Source organism: Tympanuchus pallidicinctus, unplaced genomic scaffold, assembly GCF_026119805.1.
Source record: "Tympanuchus pallidicinctus isolate F22 unplaced genomic scaffold, pur_lepc_1.0 scaffold46, whole genome shotgun sequence".
Lineage (NCBI taxonomy): Eukaryota > Metazoa > Chordata > Aves > Galliformes > Phasianidae > Tympanuchus > Tympanuchus pallidicinctus.
The window spans coordinates 1,466,711-1,486,468 of record NW_026294765.1 but is presented as its reverse complement, the minus strand read 5'-3'; the positions used below and the strand labels follow the sequence as shown (position 1 = coordinate 1,486,468).

General features: G+C 54.5%; 2 protein-coding genes across 6 annotated transcripts; one reads left to right on the top strand and one right to left on the bottom strand.

Moving 5' to 3' along the window:
* Window positions 1–4,708: 4,708 nt before the first annotated feature.
* Window positions 4,709–13,391, top strand: RNF126 (ring finger protein 126). Its single transcript, XM_052702618.1, has 9 exons — window positions 4,709–4,833; window positions 7,880–7,938; window positions 9,693–9,756; window positions 10,189–10,430; window positions 11,035–11,103; window positions 11,182–11,251; window positions 11,481–11,574; window positions 12,220–12,335; window positions 12,554–13,391. The coding sequence occupies exons 1-9, from the start codon at window positions 4,759–4,761 to the stop codon at window positions 12,701–12,703; spliced, it is 939 nt and encodes a 312-aa protein (XP_052558578.1). The 5' UTR covers window positions 4,709–4,758; the 3' UTR covers window positions 12,704–13,391.
* Window positions 13,392–13,767: 376 nt separating this feature from the next.
* FGF22 (fibroblast growth factor 22) lies at window positions 13,768–19,556 on the bottom strand. Of its 5 annotated transcripts, XM_052702617.1 has the most exons (3): window positions 19,267–19,556; window positions 16,714–16,817; window positions 16,255–16,543 (listed from the first exon to the last, which is right to left on the bottom strand). In XM_052702617.1, the coding sequence occupies exons 1-3, from the start codon at window positions 19,496–19,498 to the stop codon at window positions 16,349–16,351; spliced, it is 531 nt and encodes a 176-aa protein (XP_052558577.1). In that variant the 5' UTR covers window positions 19,499–19,556; the 3' UTR covers window positions 16,255–16,348. The 5 variants fall into 5 exon arrangements, with proteins under 5 accessions (XP_052558573.1, XP_052558577.1, XP_052558574.1 ...); XM_052702613.1 differs by having other exon boundaries at window positions 13,768–16,817; XM_052702614.1 differs by lacking the exon at window positions 19,267–19,556 and having other exon boundaries at window positions 16,255–16,597; window positions 16,714–19,251.
* Between the last annotated feature and the right edge of the window lie 202 nt (window positions 19,557–19,758).

The following is a 19,758-nucleotide window of genomic DNA, read 5'->3' as shown; positions in this document are numbered from 1 at the left end:
GCGTCAGCTCTCCAAGCCTCAGTTTCCCCATCTGCTGCGGCAAGATAATGTTCCTCTGCTTGATCCTGCACTATCTCACAGGAAGGTTGCATTAGCAGTTAGCTAATGGCTACAAGGAGCTTTGAAGATGAAAAGCCGTGAACAAATGCCAAGAAGTGCTGAGTTGGATGCTCCTCACCTCAGTAATCGTTTCATGTTACTGGGACACTTCCACTTCTGCAAAATGAGAGGGAAGGGTGGGAGCCTGCGTGCGGGGAGGGGCGCGGGGTGCCCGGCTTCCCAAGACCTGCCCCTGCAGATCTGATCACCGCTCGTGTTCTCATCACATGCAGATCCTCCTGCCCTTCCGCCAGCCTGACCTGCTGCTCCCAGCTCTGCTCCCTGCTGCAGCATCCTTGCTGTGCTGCACAGAGCCCTGCGTGCTGCTCCCACACTGCTGCCAACCACCTCACCACCCAGCCTCGTCTCACAGCCCCCAGCCCGCCTTGCTGCTCTTTGCCACCGCCTCACGCTGGTCTTTGGTGTGTCATAAAAGCACTCCTATCACAGGCAATTTGATTTAATTATTCGGGTAAGAATTCACAAGGCACTGTGTCAAATGCTTAATTAAAACCTCAATCTATGCTGCTGCCTGCACCCCACAGTGCGCGCTGGCAGCGATGCGCTCGGCACACTCTCTGGCTGCAGTTGGATGTGAGCTGTCTGCTCCAGCTTTGTAACCCCAGGAGCTCTGCCCTGGCTGGGAATGCCAAGAGAGGGACCCATTCTGCTTTCTCACTGTGCCCAGCGTTGCACCAAAGCACAGCAGAGCTGCTGGGAGCATCGTGCAGTGCAGCACCCACAGTTTTGCACCCACAGTTGGTGCCTCGGTGCTCTTCACGGCTTTGTCCTGATGCCTCTTTCCTTCCAGCAGGGGAAGAAAAGAAGCAGGGTTGGAACTGAATTGGCTTTAGGGCCTCTTCCAGCACCAGCTATTCTGTGATTCTGTGGGAGGTGGAAGAGAGAGCGTGGGGGGAGCAGGCAGAGGGGAGGCAGTTGGGGCGTCCCGGGGCCCCACGCAGCCAAGGAGAAGGGGCTGTGTGCGACGGAGTGCGTTTCCCTCTGAGTGAAAGAACAGATGTCTCTTGTCTATGGCTTGCAGTTGGCTCTGGTTTTCATCTCCCCTGTCTATGCACACGCAGATTTATAGCTGCCTTAATTAGTTCCTTACAAAACAATCTAGTTGCCCGCATGCCTGTCTGAGCCCCGGGAGGTGCAGCGGGCAGGAGGCCGGGGCAACGTGGGGTGGCACAGCCGTTCAGCAGCCCTGGCTGCCTGCATGAGCTCAGGTCACCTGCTGGGGCCGGGGGATGCTCTTGACACAGCCCTGCACGGCCCCATGGGCGCAAAGGGCTTCACCTCCTGCTGCATGCAGGGGATGCTTCTGTGGTGAAACAGGGCAGGCGAACACTCAGCTGCACGCATGCACAAAGCCACCCCAGCACACGTGCACAAAGCCACCTGTGCACATGCGCAGCTTGCACGCTTTGCTCTCTCCATGCCTTAACCTGCACAGCCTGGCCCCAGTGCTGTCCCCAGGTCCCCATGCATGGAGCTGCACGGTGATGCTTCTCTGAGCACCTTTCACGGGCACGCCGTGTAAACAAGCCATGACTCAGCTGCCCGTGTGGTTTCCCCAGTGGAAATGCTTCGTCCGCCGCTGTGGAAAGAGCAAAGATTGCCTGCAGGGAAGAGCCGACAGCTCCATAAAACGTCACGGAGCCGTGCAGGTCTGACTGGGGTGCAGGGGAGATGGTTGGGGTGAACGCTTCCCAGCCCAAAGTGAGAGGTGTGCGTGCATTGCAGGCAGCTGAGGGCAGAGCCACTGCGGGTCCCACACCTCCCACAGAGCCCCATCCACCCCACAGCTCCCTTCAGACAAGAAAACTGACTGCTTACATAGCCCAGGCTCGCAGTTAGTAGAAAAACATGTTTTTCGCATTAAAATTTCCCTTGAAAAACAATGGTTTATATTAAGCATAGGAAAAGAAAAGCAAGGAATCAAAAAAAAAAAAAAGGGGGGTGGGGGTGAGGGAGGCGAAAAATATTTTTAAAAAGGGAAATTTGAGGTGGAGCTCAGAAGCTCCACCAGTCCCCCGAGGGCTGCAGCTTTCCCCCATCCCATGGAGCTCCTGGAAGCAGGTGGGGTCCCGGGGACTGTGCAGCACTGAATGTGGTTGGAGGAGATGCTGGAGGCTGCGGTGCAGAGCTCAGCCCCAGACGGGCCAGAAAGGGTGAGGTGGGGGGATGCAAATCGTCTGATCTGTCTGTGAGGGAATTCAAAAGGAGGCCGATTCAAATCCGTCGTGACACGAATGGGTTGGGGCTGGCAGACGATCCCTGCGGTGGTTGTTAACAAATCTCGCCGCTTTCCTTTGAGTGGCCTCCAATATATTAATTAAAATAAGCAATTATACACCATCTGGGTGGAGAGGAGCAGGGAGACCAGCTGCACCAGTTCTTCTCCCTTGGCAGGAAGGGTGCAGGAAGGCAGTGGGGCTTGGGGAGCTCTATGAGAGCACAGCCGGGCTGTGCCCAACAGCTGCCTGCAGGTCTCCAGACTGACACAGCTGGGTGAGGAGAGCAGGGATCGCCTTCCAGCAACCACTTTATATAAGAAGACAGGGGCCCAGAGGCTAAGTCCTTATAGAAAATGACCTGCCCTTGTCATGGGGGAGGTGGGAGCAGAGAGGGAAACCGAGCGCAAAGCAGCCCAGGATCTGCTGGTTTGTGCTGCTTGCCCTTTCCAGAAGGTCCACATCCATCCCCAGTGATGGGGAATGCTGTGAGCAGGAGACCCTCCCCCCCCTGACCCCCCAAAGAACAGGAGATGGGGCAGGCAGAGTGGGAGTGCCAGGGGAAACACGTCTGCTCAGTGCAACGTCTGTGCAGAACAACAGCCACATGTCTGGGCTTTATCTCAGCGCAGCACATCTCGTGTCAGCAAATCCCTCAGTCACAGGGTTTTATCCACGGCCTGCAGTTTGTTAATTAGAAAAGTTCCTGCCTGCAGGGCACGCTCATGCCCAGAGAGACCCTGGTGCTGGGGATCCTCACCCTGCTGACACCCTCAGTGCGACGGGCACAGGACCCAGCACCACACACATGGATGCATACGCACACACACACACGCATAAGCATACATATGTGTGCACACACACACAGAGCCCACGGCAGCCCCTCAGCAGCCCCTGGCACCACTGGCACCACTGGAATTAAGTCATGTCTCAGGAGGTGAGCTCATCACCAACACCCACAGCCGGGCACTGCGAGTGGCAGCAGAGGTGGCCGCAGGCCCTGCCCAGCCCCACCAGGTACCCTGGGAACGTGGCACCACATCTGTGCCGGCTGCAGGAACGCGCCCTGCCCTGAGGCCTGCTCCCATGTGAAACCCAGCCTTCCTCCTCCTCTTCCTCCTCCTGACAGTGGCATCACGCTCTTTGCATCTCCTGCAAAGGCTCCTGTCAGGCTTATGGGGTGGCTGCCAGCTCCGTGCCATTTGCCCCCCACTCCTGAACCCAGCAGGTCTCAATGTGAGGCTGATGCACTCCCAGGTGCCTGGGAATTCAGATCCCTGGTTTGGGGTCACAGAGGGACACTCATCCCCACCACCACTGTGGTATAGCCCAGAGGTGCCCCCTTCCCATCCCCATCTCATCCCTTCCCATCCACCTCATCCATCCTGTCCCATTTCATCCACCCCATCCATCACATCCCATCCATCCCATGCCAACCATCCCATCCTACCCCATTCCATCCATCCCATCCTACCCCATCCCATACCATCCACGCCATCCCATCCCATCCATTCCATCCTATTCCATCCCATCCTCCCCGCCCTCCCCACCCACTCCACTCCACCCCAACCCAATCCACCCCATTCCATCCCATTCCATCTCATCCCACCCCATCCATCCCATCCCATCCCATCCACGCCATCCCATCCCATTCATTCCATCCTATTCCATCCCATCCCACCCCACCCTCCCCTCCCCTCCCCACCCCACTCCACTCCACCCCAACCCAATCCACCCCATTCCATCCCATTCCATCTCATCCCCCCCATCCATCCCACCCCATCCCATCCTACCCCACCCCATCCCACCCCACCCCACCCATTCCTCCCATCTCCCCTCATTCCCCCCCCCAGCAGCACCCTGCTCTGCTGATGCAGACTCTGGAGGTGCCACCTCCTCCCTCATCACTGCTCTGCAGCACCGTGAGAAAGCCGCCCCACCGCTGCCTTTGGGGTGACTCAAATCCTCTCTGAGCAGACCCAGCTCCCTCCAGGCGATGGGGTGGGGGCAGGGCCGATATTTAAAAGAATATGGCTTTTTTTTTCACGGGAAAACCGCTTTGCCCTCTTTTTGATGGGCTCAGTCTCTCCCCAGGTCTTTTTTTTTTTTTTTTAATAAGGAAATTATTCGGCTTTTGAGTAATCGTTAGTCTTTATTAAAGTAATTATTAGGCTTTATTACCGAGATGAAAAGCACAGATCTGGAACGAGAATGGGGACGGGAGCGCGCCTACGGCTCCGCGTGCCGCGCAGCGCCATTGGCCCCGCCCCGGTAAGACACGCCCCCTCAAAAGACACGCCCCCCCCTCAGCACCTCCCACTTCGCGCGTTTCTGCCGTCGTGCACTTTTTGTCCCCTCTCAGCCACCGTCCCTCCTCCGTACGTCGCCGGGCGGGGCGGGGCGGCGCGGGGGGGGTGGGAAGATGGCGGAGGCTTCCCCGCAGCCGGGCCGCTTCTTCTGCCACTGCTGCTCGGCCGAGATCGCTCCCCGCCTGCCCGTGAGTCGGGGGAGGCGCGGGTGCCGCCGTGACGGGGCCGGGAGAACCGCGGGACGACGCTGGGGCGGGCAGAAACCCCGCGGGGCGGACACGTGGGGATGAGGCCTGGGGGGGCCGGGCCGGGGCCGAAGGGGCGGTGGGGGCTGCGGCGATTGGGGGCCGCAGAGGGGGAGGGGGAGGCCGCAGGGCCGGGCGGGCCTGAGGAGCACCGCCGCCTTCCCGCGTTCCTTCCTCTTCCCCTCTCGCTTCGTCCCTAAAGGCGCGGCCGTCCCCCGCCGTCCTTTGGCTCTGCGTTGGGCCCGCTGAGCTGAGCGAGGCTTCGGGCTGTGCCGCTTCGGTCGGAGCCCCTCGGGGCTTTGCCGGGGTTTCTACTGGAGATACGGGCCGGTCAGTGCCGCGACGCGGGGGCGGCGGGAGGAGGGGGGGAGGGGGCGGGAACTGAGCTCTGCACGAAGCCCGGCGCTGCTGCCGGCGTGGAACCACTTCACAGAGCGGGCTGCTCGGCTGCCAGATGCTGGCTTTGATTCGGGGATCCCTTTGGCTTTTTGGGTCTTACCGAGTCTATTCTAGACCGTTCCGTAGCGTCTCGTCAGAATAAGGCGTTGCTTTTTCTTTTTTTTTTTTTTTTTTAAATCACTCACTGCGTTCTAAAAATCGCCTGTATGCATTTATTTACCGTGGTTGTTTCGATTGGGTGAGTTTGGGTTTGAAACGTGCTGTGTCCTTTTGCTCTCTCTCAGTGCTTAGGTGAGGGTGGGCCTTGGTGGCAATTGAGCAAAGTGTGTTTGAGTCTGAAGACGAAGCTGCTGATAATGCTCCTGCTGAGCAAACAGCCCGGCTAGAGAGAAAGTGGCTCAGGAGCTGAAAGGCTGTAATCCAGGAACAGGAGGCTCTTCTTTGTGTTCCAGTGGCCTGTGTTGGTTTTGGGCCAGCAGAGTGCATCTAGTAGCGAGCATCAGGCTCTGGCAGGGAGCTGACAGCTTCTTTCATTGATGCAGATCTCATGATAGTCAACAGGCTTGTTTCAGGATCCGAGCTTACTGGTTTTACTTCCCAATTGCAGACCTCACTGCTGAAGGTAGCGTAGCATGAAGTGGAGAAGGATTCATTCAAACAACCTGAGAAACAATGAGCTGTGACATTTGTGCTGTTCCAGCTGCAAAGGAATTTGCTGATCTCTACATTCAGTCTGTAAACAAAGAGAAAACAAACCCATGCAACTCCCTTATATGGGAGAGGTGAGAGGATTGCATGGCTGACTTCTTGTGTCGAGTGTAATAATTTATCCTGATGATGTATGGGTGAAACGTAAACCAGGATGAGGTTATTGCAGGCATAATTGATGTGTTTTCCTGTAGAGTGTGCAGGAGTTCCTGTATGCTGGTGATTTGGTGCAGAAATGCTCTTGAAATCAAACATTGTGCAAATTCTCTAAATGCAGTTATTTCACAATTGCCTGCCCGGAGGAGGGAGGGAGCAGCAGCTTCTCTGTCTTGGGATGGAGGATGTCTGCTGCTTCCTTATCTTGCTGGGCAGACAGAAACAGGGCTGAGTGGATCTCTGGCCCTGCTGCATTTTGCTTGGGTTTTATCTTTTTTCTGTCTGTGATGCCTTGAGGAGCAAAGCCCACACAGCTGTCAGCCTCTCCTCTTCCTGGGAATCTTTGTGCCTTAGGACAATTCGGATGCAGCAGTGGCAAGGGTGTGAAGTTTCTACATGAGGCACTGTCTCTCCCAGGTCCTGTGCCATGGCAGCCCTGAACCAGGCTCAGTTTGAGGCTGGGTGCAGCATCTGTCACTTCCTCTTGTGACTCAGTGGTGTCCTGTGGTGTCACTTCTCATGTGGCTGCCTTGTGCTAAACAGCCCAATGATTCCTTGAGTGAGCTGAAGTGCTCTGGGCTCCCTTTGGCTGCAAGTGTGCTCACAAAGTATAAATCCCTTGCACCCAGAATTAAGGGGGAGGGGGGAAAATGACTGTAGCAAACTCTTGAAGAATCCTGCTCTGAATACACAGGCTGTTTATTCTGTCACATTCAGTCTTCAGTATCAAAAGCCACAAGGGTGGCTGTAGCTCTCTGTAATGAGCGTGGGAGTGTGACATTCTGGTATTGTGTGCTGCAGAATGACCCACTTGTGTCTCCTCTGAGTGCTGGGAACCCCAGACAACATCAGCCATAGCTTTCCATTAAGCCCTTCCTAAGTGAGAACGATGCTGTAATTAGCCTGATTCCCTCATCTCATTCATTAGGATGCTGTAGCCTTCTGGGGGGTGGCAGGGGGAAGCCCCACAAACACACAGATATTTAAAGGGCAGTGTTTCAGTGCTGACCTTCTGGGAAAGCTGGTGGGTTGGCTTTCACTTCGCTCTGAACTGCATCACATGTTACCTCATGTTTTGTCTGTGCTGGGGATCAATTAGTATTATCCACATCTTATATAAATCCAAGTTCAAAGCAGGTTCAGGCTTCACGGTTCCTGTTGGTGTGAGGGGTGGCTTGGGGGTCCTTGTGGCTCTGCATTCTCTGCTTGCCATCTGTGCCAAGTCACAGTGGTAGTGGGTGTACTTAATATAGCTTTCACAGGAGCTCTGCTCTATCTGTATTGGCTGGCCAAGCCATTTTTACCCTTAAAATAAAATTAAATGGCATTTAAAACTGGGTTACAGAAGTGCTCAAGCCAGGTGGTGAGAGGAGTCCTTCTGTCTATGCCTAATTACTTGGTCAAGTATCTTAATTTGGGCAGAGTTCCCTAACTAACAAGTACAGGGTGGGCTATTTGGGTTTTTTACATTCTGCTGTGAGACTGGTGTGATGTAGGGGAATTTCAGACCGACTGCCTCTCTGATCTGGTTATTTGTGCAGTCAAAGTGAGCTGTGGTGTCACAGCAAATACAACATATTGCATGTAACCCACAAAATAAAGCAGCTCCTTAAGGTGCTGCAGGATGGCTTTCCTGGGGGCTGTCATACCAGGTGGTGTTCTCTGTATCCCAGTATTGGTTTTGCCAACTGCTTGCTTTTCTCATTCAGTGTTTCTTCTCCTGTAGGATTACATTTGCCCACGGTGTGAATCTGGTTTTATTGAAGAACTTCCTGAAGAGCCAAGGTAATGTGCTGCTCTCAGTGGCTGTTGTTAGGGTGCTTTCAATCTACTCTGCTCTTTTTCTAGGTAAAAGGCAGCATCACATCCTACGCAGGTTTTAGTGCTGGCCAACACTTGGCCTGTCTTTCTTTACTATGGTTATATAGTGCTTATTATGCATAGCCTGCATCTGCAGGTAGATCAGCAGTGGTAAAGGGCAGCAGGAGGAATGTGTTGATTCAAAACAAACAGGAAAAGGTGTCAGAGTCTTTCCTCATGGCATGTGATAGCTCTTAACTGCTTTGAGTCATCAGGGCAGAGATAACATGAGAAGGATATTAAGATGCTTGAATGCATCCAGAGGAGGGTGGTGAAGGGCTGGCAGGCTTGTGCTGTGAGGAGAAGCTGAGCATGCCTGGGTTGTCAAGCCTGGAGGAAGGAAGGCTGAGAAGCAACCTGACATCTCTCTGCAGCTGGGGAAGTGCTGAGGGAGGTCTGTTCCCTGCTCAGCAGCAGTGGGATGCATGGGAGCAGCACAGAGATGTGCTGGGGATGCAGGGGATGGAGCATCAGACAAAATTCCTTTGCTGAATCAGGCTTCCTGGAGGTGTTGCCCTGTGCCTGTCAGTGTTTGAGAGGCACTTGGTCAATTGGCCTTCAATAGTGGGCCCTAACTTTGGGTTAGCCCTGAAGAGGTCTGGCAGCTGGACCTGATCTTTGTAGGCTCTTTACAGTTGTATTCCAGCTGTCCAAGAAGAGGAATCTGCCTCATGGGGACTGTATGTAACGTGGTTTGAAGTACTGTAGCACTGCACCTTGACTGAGGCTTTGGGCTCTGCACTGAAGCAGCTCAGATCTGTGTTCACATGTTCTACTGATGACTGAGCAGTGGCACAGCTCTCTGGCAGTGTCAGAATAGGCAAGAGTAGAAGGGTCTGAATGTTTCAGATGCGTTTACCAGTTGTCAGGCTGACACACAGACAGCTTGAGACGTGTCTTAGATGCACGTTCTCACAGATGGCAGGGAGGTGGTCTTCACAGACTGAGGTTTCTGTTCTGAGAAGGTGATATTTTGTCTCACTGCACCAACCCAGAGGTGGAAAATCAACCCTGGGTAATCCTTCCTATGTTGGTGACTGGCTGTGACCTTGGAGAGAGTCTTTTAATGGCTGAACCTTTTGGGTTTTGTTACCTATAATGTTGAAGCATCGGGCTGGGTACTGAGCAGTAAACCTTGCAGCAGTCCAAAAGCAGAAGCCTGGTGGCATTAAGAGTTTTTCCCATTTGGTCACATGCTTCTGCAATAGAGAAGTTCCTTTGATTCAGGATTAGACTTAAACACATCTGGGTCATAGTGGTCAGGGTTTGTACCTTAAATCTTCTCTTCTTGTTGCCCCAGGGAACCAAGCAGACTTGTTGGAGGTGGATTGTGCAGGGAATCTTTGGTGGATCAGTCACTTTTCCATAACTTCATCAAACTGGAATCTAAAAGGGTGGGGAAAGATGATGGTGATGTGAGTGATGAGGGTTGCAGAGAGTGAAAAAGGAGAAAATGAGCATCTGAGGGCAGCCTGATTTCTGTAGGTCCGGAGCAGAAGGGCGGGTGAGCTGACCTCTGTGGCTCCTTTCAGCTCTGACTAACTTCCTGTGTGCTGTTAGGAGCAGCTTTGCTGTTTGCTCATGGTGTCAGATTCACGTCCCTCGATTCCCTCTGCTGGGAAAATCTTTTCACAGCACCCTTATGATACTTACCAATGCTTTTTTTTTCTTCTTCTCAGGAACACCGAGAATGAAACTAGCTCCTCTGCATCAACCAGTGAGCAGAACAGGCATCCTTTTGAGGCAAGTCCTCTCTCTCTCTCTTCAAAGGTTTTCTTTCTTGCTGTTGAATCAACGTCTTTCCATTAGTTGTTTAAATGTTCCCTAGATTTTGACTAAGCATGGGGGAGGAAGTATTAATGGCTCCTGAAATCTTTGCACATCATATTTTTGATAGGACCATCACCTGTAGCTTGTTGTTGTTGAGAGGGGGGCTGAGCTGGGATTTGGAGAGCTGGCTGGGTGTGTTGCTGTGCAGAAACACGCAGCAGCTACAGAGAAACCAGGGAAATCTGAGTTTCTGTTGCTCCCTCAGCTACTTCTAAGCATGCACTGAGCTCCTGTATCAACCAAGGGCTCTACAGACAAATCATTTTTGGGAGGCTGGGGCAAGACCGCATAGTTGATCTATTTCTCTTCTCATCACGATCTGCTCTCCAATTCTCTCCCTTCCAGAACGTGGATCAGCACTTGTTCACTTTGCCTCAGGGCTACGGCCAGTTTGCCTTTGGGATTTTCGACGATGGCTTTGAGATTCCATTTGGGTCCAATGTGCAGTCAGAAGATAACAGAGACTCTGAGAACAGGAGGGAAAGAGAGCATCAGTCCAGGCACCGGTACGGCGCGAGGCAGCCGCGCGCTCGTCTCGCCACGCGGCGTGCTGCTGGCAGGCACGAGGGGGTTCCCACACTGGAGGGGTAAGAACAGCCCTTGGGGTTCTTGTGCAGAAAACCTGGGTTGGTTTTTTCACTGCTGAGTTCACCACAAATCATCCTTTTGTCTCTTCTTCTTCTGTTGAAGTGTAAAGCTGCTCGTAGCTGTGAGCGCCCTGCTCGCGTGCCCGGCTCTGTCCTCTGTGAGCTCGTGCTTTGGATGGTCAGGCTTCTGCTCAGCTCTCACCTCGACTTTTAGGGGCTTTTCTAACTGAGCACAGCAGCCTAAGCTGCAGTGAGGCTGGGAGGTTTGACCCTTCAGCACACACTGAGAAAGCATTTCCTGGTCATCTCTGGGTATTGTGAAAACGTCTTATTCGTGAGAGGAAAAACAAGAGGAGACTCTAGAGAACAAGACTGCAGCTTCTTTAAAAGTATCCTGGGAAAACTTTTGCTGTCTCTGTCAGAAATCATTCCATCTGGATAAAGCATTCGGTTTTCTCTTTGTCAATGAATAACCAGTTTATTATTTTCCTCTCATTCTCTCTGGTGAGGTGACAGCATTTAGCCACTCCTTCCGTGTCAGGCTTCTGAACCAGGAGCTAGCAGATACAGATTCTTGTTTAATCCTGGTTTTCTTGTCTTTCAGAATCATTCAGCAGCTGGTCAATGGTATTATTGCACCTACAACAATACCAAACTTAGGACTTGGTCCTTGGTGAGTTGAAGCTCAACTGTTCTTCCTGAGGTTGCTCATACTTGTGCCTGAATTTAATTCTTGTTCTTATTCTTAAAGGGGAGTCTTGCATTCAAATCCAATGGACTATGCCTGGGGTGCTAACGGCCTGGATGCAATTATTACACAGGTAAAATTAGCACTATAATGGAGCCTCAGGTCCTCTTGGGTACGGCTTGCTAAATTGTCAGCACCCATTGTGCTGCAGCAGGAACAAACCACTGAAGGTGTAGAAATGGGAGATGAGGTCCACAGCGCAGGGGATGCTGGATTCAAGTGCCCTAATTTGGTAAATGAACAGATTCTGTGTGCTGCTGAGCTCACATCTTTCTGCCTTCTGTGCCCTATTGTTTTTTCAGTTACTAAATCAGTTTGAAAACACTGGACCACCGCCAGCAGACAAAGAAAAGATCCAGGCCCTCCCCACGGTACAGATCACACAGGAACACGTAGGTGTGTATTATCTCCTCCAGTTCACAAAGAGGTCTGTGAAAATTCTGTTTCAACGCTTTTCATTTGGTCTGCTGGTACCTTCCAGGCCTAAAACATCTCAAAAGTGGGGAGAAAGCTGAATTACTGAGCTCTGCTATACTCTTGCAATGGAAAGGGCAGAGTAGACTGGTTGAATTTGCCCTGGGGAGGCAAACTGTCTGTTCCAAAGAATTCAGTGTGAATAGAGTTGAAAAAGCACATGCATGCTGATGGGCAGGGCTGCAGCTCTGTGCTGGGATGTGCTGACAGCTCAGCCAGGCTGTACTGTAAGCTGGGTGAGAGTTTGTTGGTTGGAGAGATGCAAATCAAACACTGGATGCTTTGTTACAGGTATGTGTGCATGCATCTGTTCACTGAATGTGTTTTGTGCTGTGAGGAAGGGAACAGTGATGCAGGACAGTGGAAAGGGGGGAGTGATGGTGGCAGGGCAAAGCAGCAAGCTTTCCACTTGCAGAGATGAAGCAGGGAAGGGGACAGAAGCCACGAGAGCTGCTGGGAAGGGGAAAAAAAAGGGAGAAGGTGATGGGATCTCCTTCTGAGGGCGATCAGGTCCTTTGTTTTCTGCTTTATTCTTCAGCTGTGTTTTGCTTTCCGTTTGCAATACAGATTCTGGGTTAGAGTGCCCTGTGTGTAAAGAAGATTATACAGTTGGGGAGAACGTCCGACAGTTACCTTGCAATCACCTATTCCACAACAGCTGTATAGTCCCTTGGCTGGAGCAGGTTGGTGCCTTCTGTGTGGGTCTCTTGGGTTCTGTAGCACTGAAATGTTTTCTGGCTGTACCGTTCTGCTCTGTAAATGCTTTTTTTACACCCTCATGATGAAGCCTGAGCACGAACAGCAGTGTAATCTTAGCCTTTTCCTTCAGAATTGCTCCTGTGTTGTTTATAATCCAGTTTTCCTTATTTCTTGTGTGTTGTTTTTTGTCTGCTCTCCATAGCATGACACATGTCCTGTGTGCCGGAAGAGCCTAAGTGGACAAAACACTGCTACAAACCCCCCTGGACTCACAGGGATGAACTTCTCATCCTCCTCCTCCTCCTCTTCTTCCAGCTCACCAAGTAACGAAAACTCATCGAACAACTCATGAATCTTAATCCAACCCTCTGTCCCTGGGGCCCTCTCCATTGTCCTTCTTCCCTCCCCAGCCAACATAAGCAGCAAAAGGGGCTTCCAGAGCAGAGCAAGGGGAGGGTAGCAAGGGGGAAGCAGCACCCCCAGAATTCCCTTTTGAGTTCTGAAGACACGGAGACTCTGGATCCTTCAGAGATGAGAAGCCTCAAGTTCTGTCATGGGGAAAGAGCTCTGTCTGTTAATAAAATTCATCCCTTTTGCCACGTGGACTTTTAACAATTGCAGTGAAAGGCTGCAGTGCTCCACAGATGGGAAACCTAAGGCACTGAGCTGGTGGTTGCAATTCTGAATGGAAAGGTTGTTGATAAGGTTTTGAATTTGAGATTCCTTTTTTTATTGCTTTTCCTCCTCCTCCTCCCCTTAGATGCTATCTCTTCTGCTTTGGAGATTGAAATCTGAAAAATGAAAGCATAATGATACTGCCTCCCTCCCAGGATCTTCATCTGGGGAGGGCAAATAGTTGTCACTGAGCAAATGAACTCTTGAAACAGACCCCATCATCCTCCCCTTCCTCACCCCTCATCTCGAGTCCCATTTATTTTTGTTTCTTTACAACCTCGCCCTTCTGATACTCAACACTGAAAGGGGGTTTTTATAATTTTAAATTATTACTGCTGTTTAAATAAATGGACGTTTCAGCTCAACGGGACGTTCTGCATGATTTGAGGAAAACTACAAGGTTCAGGTCTCCAGAGACTGCTGTGCTGAGCAGCCTGGTTTCAACCCAAGGGCAGGCTGGGCTTGTCCAAGCCCTCCTGGCATGCTGAGTGCAGGTATGCTGGGAGCTCCAGGCTTCAACGTGGCCAACACCCCTCCATGCATTGCAGGCCTGTGGGTTATTGAGGGGCTGGCTGCAGGATTGCAACTAAAAAGCATACTTGCCTGCTCCTTTTTGTATTTTTTACATCTCCCCGTTGCAGTTCTGAACAGATTTTTCCACTGTTAACATCAGGACTGGGCGTGCATCAGTGCAAGGAGCAGCCCCATCTCATTGTGATCAAATAATAGACAGGAAAAACAAAGAGTTTGGAGAGAGGGGGGAAAAAAAAAAAGAATAAAATGTATTTCAAAGTTACTTAAAATACAGCTGATTAAAAAGAAAAAAAAAAAAAAAAGGAGAGAGAGACGAAATACCTGGGTGTGTTTGACAGTTTGTGCATTGGAGAATGAGAAGAATGTGAGTGGAGGTGGCAGTGACCTACCTGGGCGGAGGTGGGGACACAAAGCAGGCTCCTGGCTGTGTGTCACCCTGCAGTGCTGGCAGGAGAGAGGAAGCAGTGAGCAGCACTGGGCTGCTTGAGGTGCGAGCTGCTGCCTCTTCTGCTGCAGGGATCTGAGGCAGGCAGTGGATCTCCCTGGTGCTGGTGGAGGTGTTGTGCACACCGTGCATCAGGTGATGATGTGTGGGTCTTGTCCACAGCTGTGCTGTTCTGGGACAGATGCACATCCAGAGGACTGGGTCTCCTGGTGGCTGTGGGATGTTTCCTGGGGAGGCTGCAGCCTTCCTCACCTTGTAGGATTGCTCAGGTGAGGCAGCATCACAGACCACCTGTGGGAAGCAGCCCTGCAGTGAGAGTGGGATGCGTGCATGGGAGGCTTTGTACATCCACAGCTGGTCGTGTGCTCCTGGCAAATGCAAGGCAAAATGCATTGGGGTAAAGCTGATGGTGGTCTCTGATGCTCCTAGGGTTGCATCCTGGGCTGAGTGAATATCTGTGGTCTCTGAGGCCAGGAAGCAGCACAGGGGGCTCTGGGGTCTGACCTAAATGCAGTCCTGGACTTCCCCTCTCCTGCTGGCTCCAGATGGCACTGAGCACAGCGAGAGCTGAGGCAGCTTTGCCAAGGGCAGCCCAGCCAGCTGCAGGCAGCTCCCCCTGCCCCGTGCTGCAGTCTGCTGGTGACCCAGCTGTCCCAACGCCTACCTGAAGCTCTTGCACTTGTTTGTCTCTTTGATGACTCAAAAGCAGAAGCTCAGATGTGGCTGATGGAAGCGCAGCGGGGAAAAGGCTGGGGCTGAGACATGGAGGAGCTGCTGACCCTGCAGGGACAGCTGGACTCTGCCCTGCTGGTGTCACAGAATGGGCACACGGTGGCAGAACCACAGAGCAAATCAATGAGGATCCAGCACTGAGTGGAACTGCTCAGGTCCCGGAGCTTCCTAAGAAGGGCTGTACCTCCCTATGGGAGGGGGAAGGTGTTGTGTGACATTTCTTGAACCGTTTCAGAATAAAAGGGAAGGTTTGTTGGAGGAAACATCAGCTGCCATTTGCCAGAGCTGTCGGGGGCCGGCAGTGAGGAGGCACTGAGCCATTGCCCTGGAATGTTTCTGTCATTGGCTCTGCCAGCTCAACCAGGCTGCAGCTGCTTTGATCTCGCAGGCGGATGCCTCTGGGACAAGGGTTTATCTCAGGACTGGTAGATCAGGGTAAGAGCTCATCCTGTGCCAGAGGTCGAGCCAGGAGCTTCTGCTGCTGGAATCCCAGGCTCAGGAGCAGGTGGTGGCAGAGGGATCCCAGAGGCAGGAGGGAAGGGTCCCGATGCAGTTTGTGCCCACGTGTGAGATGCTCGAGTTGGGCTTCAAATGGGTGAAATGAGGCAGATGGGTGCTGCAGCTCCTGGGGTCGGAGTCTGGTGCCCACTGCAGTCCCCAGCATTTGCTGCAATGGTTGCTCCCTCCTGCCTGGGAGCTGGTTTGGTGAGAAATGGAACGAGTTTGGTGGTTGTGTGATGTGACACGGTGGCCACGCTGCGGTGCCTCTCAGTGAGGCTCAGCAGGCACTGCAGGAACGTGCTCTGGCTGGGAGGAACAAGCACTATTTCTGGCCACGGTGATGCTCTCGGAATCACCTCCCAGTACCCAGCTCCATCCCCGTCTGCTGAAAGGGAGCAGAGTGGGGCCACAGCCTCAGAACCACAGGGGATGCTCATCCGGGATGCAGCTGTGCCATTCCCTCATCTCACCTCGTGCACCTTCACCCCGCAGCAGCCTGACATCCAGGGCTCTCCCCTCCCACAGCCGTTTCCTCCCTTTCCATCCCTGAAACACCACTTGCTGCCTTTTCCTATGGTTAGATTTGGGGCTGAGCAATGTCCTTGCCCACACACTCAGGTGTGGGCTGGGAAGAGAAGGGAGGATGCCAAGGTCTGTATCTCCCAACCCAGGGCAGCACCTCGAGGCTGAAGGAGCCCACGAGCACCAGCATCGCACTGCCACAGCTTGCTGCCCCTTGCCACGAACACAGCTTTAATTTCCACGAGACACCAATCAAACACAGCCCCAGCATCTCCCAGCCCTGCAGCCACTCTCCCCTTGCAGAGATGCTGTCAGCAGGGCAGGAAGCCAGCACAGCATCAGCTCCATCCACGGTGGGTGCGTGCCTCAGGTTGGACACGTGCAGGGACACCGAGCAGAGCCCCAGCATGGCTCTGCACGCTGAGTCTGGACCTTTTGCCATCCACATCCATCCTCCACCACGCAGTTGAAAAACAAAGCAATAAATAGCAATATATAGATATGTACATATATAAAATAGCCTTTCCCCCCCCCCCCCCCCCATTTTTTCTTTTCCTACAGGACTGTCCAGGAGCCACACTGCAGGGCTCAGCTGACGAGCATAGGGAGGAAGTGGGTGGAGAGGTGCTGCCGGCGCGTCTTGCCCCCTCGCCGCGGCCTCCCTTTGCTATTGAGAGAGAGGAACATGGGGCGGCCCCGGTGCCGCCAGCGCAGCGAGGCGTAGGTGTTGTAGCCATTCTCCTCAATGCGTTCCGTGAACTTGCAGTTGGGGCTGAACTCCTTCTGGCAGAGGAGGGAAGGGGGTGAGCAGGGTGAGGGCTCCGCGGGTGCCGTCCCCTATGGGGAGTAGGGGGAGCAAGCATGGGTGCCGGCCCCGGTGGGTGCAGGATCTCCCCGCTCTGGCTCCGCCCCGCACCTCCAATGCCAGCCATGGGATGCGGAACCTGACCTACCGACCCGTAGAGCTGCCCCCGTTTGTTCATGGCCAGGTAGAAGCCGGTGTGCACCGCCCGGATGGCCACAACGCCGACACGCACAGACCGGATCTCGACGATGCCTGCGGGGCGGGGAAGCGCTGCTGTGAGATGGGCCACCTCCTGCAAGGACCCTTCCCCCGCTGCCCACAAGGTGTCACCACACAGGGACAGCACCGTCGACCCCAAAAAAGTGCCACCGCGGAACCTCACCCGGTGCAGGAGCTGGGGAGGTGGACGGATGGATGGATGGATGGATGCTGTCCCAATGGAGGGACGGTGGGGAGCAAGGGTTGTGTGTTCGAGGGAGAACCCCATCATCCAGGAGGGTTTGCCCTTTATTCCCATCCTCCCTTGTGCCCAGCTGCCCCTGGGAGCAGAGCTCTGCTGGAATGAAGCCAAGCTGCAGCTCCGCGTGCCTGGAACCAACTGTCAGCCTTTGCCCCCTGCTCACTTCATGGTTGTTCTCCCTGAATCAGCAGCTGATCCTCTGCCCAACACATGCTGTGAAGCCCCAGGGATCCAGCTCGGCTCTTAGACCGCTCATCCCATTGCTGGGGGTGCTGCCCGTGCTCACCAGTGCTGCTTGCCTGGCTGGGACCAGCATGGATATGGGGACCTGGGTGGGGACTGCAGGATGCAGCAGCCCTGGGCTTGGCCCCACAGCATGTGCTCGACTAAAGGTGCGTGTACCCAGCCCGTGGATCTCGGTCAGAGCCGTTAATGGGAAAGGCATGTGGTCAGACCAGGTGGATTTTAGCATGGAAACACCCAGAGCAATGCCAGGAACTCTCCGGATTCTTCCTCCCTCTCTTCCTCTGCACCAACCAGAGCTGTCAGCCTGACCCCATCCCTGTTGTACGTGGGGAGCCCCACAGAGGCTCTGGGTGGCTCACAGCACATAGAGTGCCACAGCCTCTCGGCAGACCTTCTGCAAGACTTCACCCACCCACCGCAGGCTGAGGCATCCACTGGGCCACTGTGATGCTGCTGGGAGAGGATGGGGCTGGACATGGCACAAGGACAAGCTGAGTGCTGTGCAGAGCTCAGTGCTGAGTGCTACAGGATGATACCGAGGGGGGATGTTCAGCCCAGCCACCAGCACACGTGTTGTGGTCCAGCATGTCCCAGCACAGCAAAGCCATTAACAGGCAAGTGGGGAGAGGCTGAGAAAATGCCTGCAAATCCATCTCAGTTTATCGCTGTCTGGAGCTGCTGCTATTTATATCAAAGGTCTTTTGCTTCTCTAAAAATAACCCCACTTTGCTATTCCCAGTGCTTAGTAGGGCAGAGCCACGCTTTGCTGATGGGTACCCAGGGAAATGCTCAGCTCCATGCAGGCTCTGATGGGGCCAGGGAGGAACATCAGGAAACAGCCCTCAGCCCCTCATAGGGCTCCAGGCCAGCACTGGGCTGGGTGTGGGGCACGAGGATAAAAAGCCCTACTCCAGCCACTGGTAGGGCTGGGCTGGTGGCTGCCAGGAGAGCTGGGGAGCAGAACCCAAGCCCAACCCAGGCACAGGTTATCTGCAGCTCCAATAACCAGAGTGAGCCTGATGTGACAGCCTGGAGCCTGCCAGGCCCTATTGCCACACGGCCAAGGGAAGGCGTGGGGTAGCTGGCAGCTTGCCTGGTTGGGCTCCCAGCAGCTCTTGGTACCACAACAGGGCTCTCCACGAGCAGCTGTCCCAGTTGGGCCGGGCTCCTTCCCACCATAGGTGGGTGGCATCCTCTCCGATGTGAGACAGAGATGGGCCGTGCTTTTGGGTCACACGTCATCATTGGTGCTGTCCCAGCTGAATTCTTACTTGCAGGGCTTGCACTCTATTAGGCTGAGCACAACCGTGCAGACCTCAGGCAGCTCACAGGGACCTGCACTGCTCCTAAATTGCCTCCAGTAATTCTGACTGCAAGGAACCATGGCTGCCCTGCAGCCAATAGGATATCCTGTGCTCCCCTCCACTCATGGACCCTGGAGCATCGCCCCTAAGTCCTCTCCAGCCCTCTTCCTCCTCAGCCCTTCTCCTTCCCAAGACACTGATGGGAATGATGCGTATGGATCCCCCAGGTCCATTCTGGATGAGGATGACCCCAAATGCAGATAGTTATTTGCTGATGGTAACAGATGGGGGGACGAGAGACCCCTAGGTCTCTACTGACACTGGGCACTGTTGGCAAAGTGAACCCCTGTTCCTGGAGGTCAGTGGTGTCAGTTCACCTGCTGACTCTGGGCTGAGAAGGAACCGGCAGCCGTTCCAGCTTGAACCCTCGGGGCAGCGGGGTCCGGCGGCTTTGGACAGGGCTGTCTCCAACCAACTCCGGGCCGCGGGACCCGTGGCTCTGCCAATGGAGGATACGGCGCAGACCCTGACCCCACTCTAACGCGGCGAGGTTGGAAAACAGCGGCAGAACGGGACCCGGCTCTCCCCGATCCGCCGCGCCGTCAGGCTCGGCTCCGGGACCCATTGAGGAGAGGGCGGTCCCGGTCCCGGTCCCGGTCCCGGCACACGTCCCGGCCCCGACCCCACTCACTGCCCGGCCGCTCCCTCCAGCGCGTCCCCTCCACTCCGCCGCCGCCGTCGATGCTCAGGAAGAATCGGGTGGCGGAGAAGAGCCGCCGGCAGCGCACGTCGCCTTCCAGATGCCCGTAGCTGCGGGGGGGCCGCCGGCCGCCCCAAACGGAGCTGTCCGGTCCCGGCCCCGCCAGCACGGCGAGCGCCCCAGCGAGGCAGGCGGCGAGAGCGGCGGGACCCCCGCGCCTCATGGCGGCGGCCGCCGGGAGGGCGGTGGGGCACAGCGAGTCGCTGCGCGGCTCCGGGCCATGGCCGCGGCCACCGGCGAGCGGCCCCGACGGCGCGGGCGGCAGCAGCGGCGGTGAATGGGCGGGGCGAGGCGGGGCAGAGGGGCGGGGTCTCTCATTCATAAATCCGTACGAGTTTGGGGGGGGGGACCCGACGGCTGTCCCTGCGTCCGCTTCGCTTTCGATCCAGTTCTGGGAGGCTTCCGAAGGATTTGGGGGCTCTC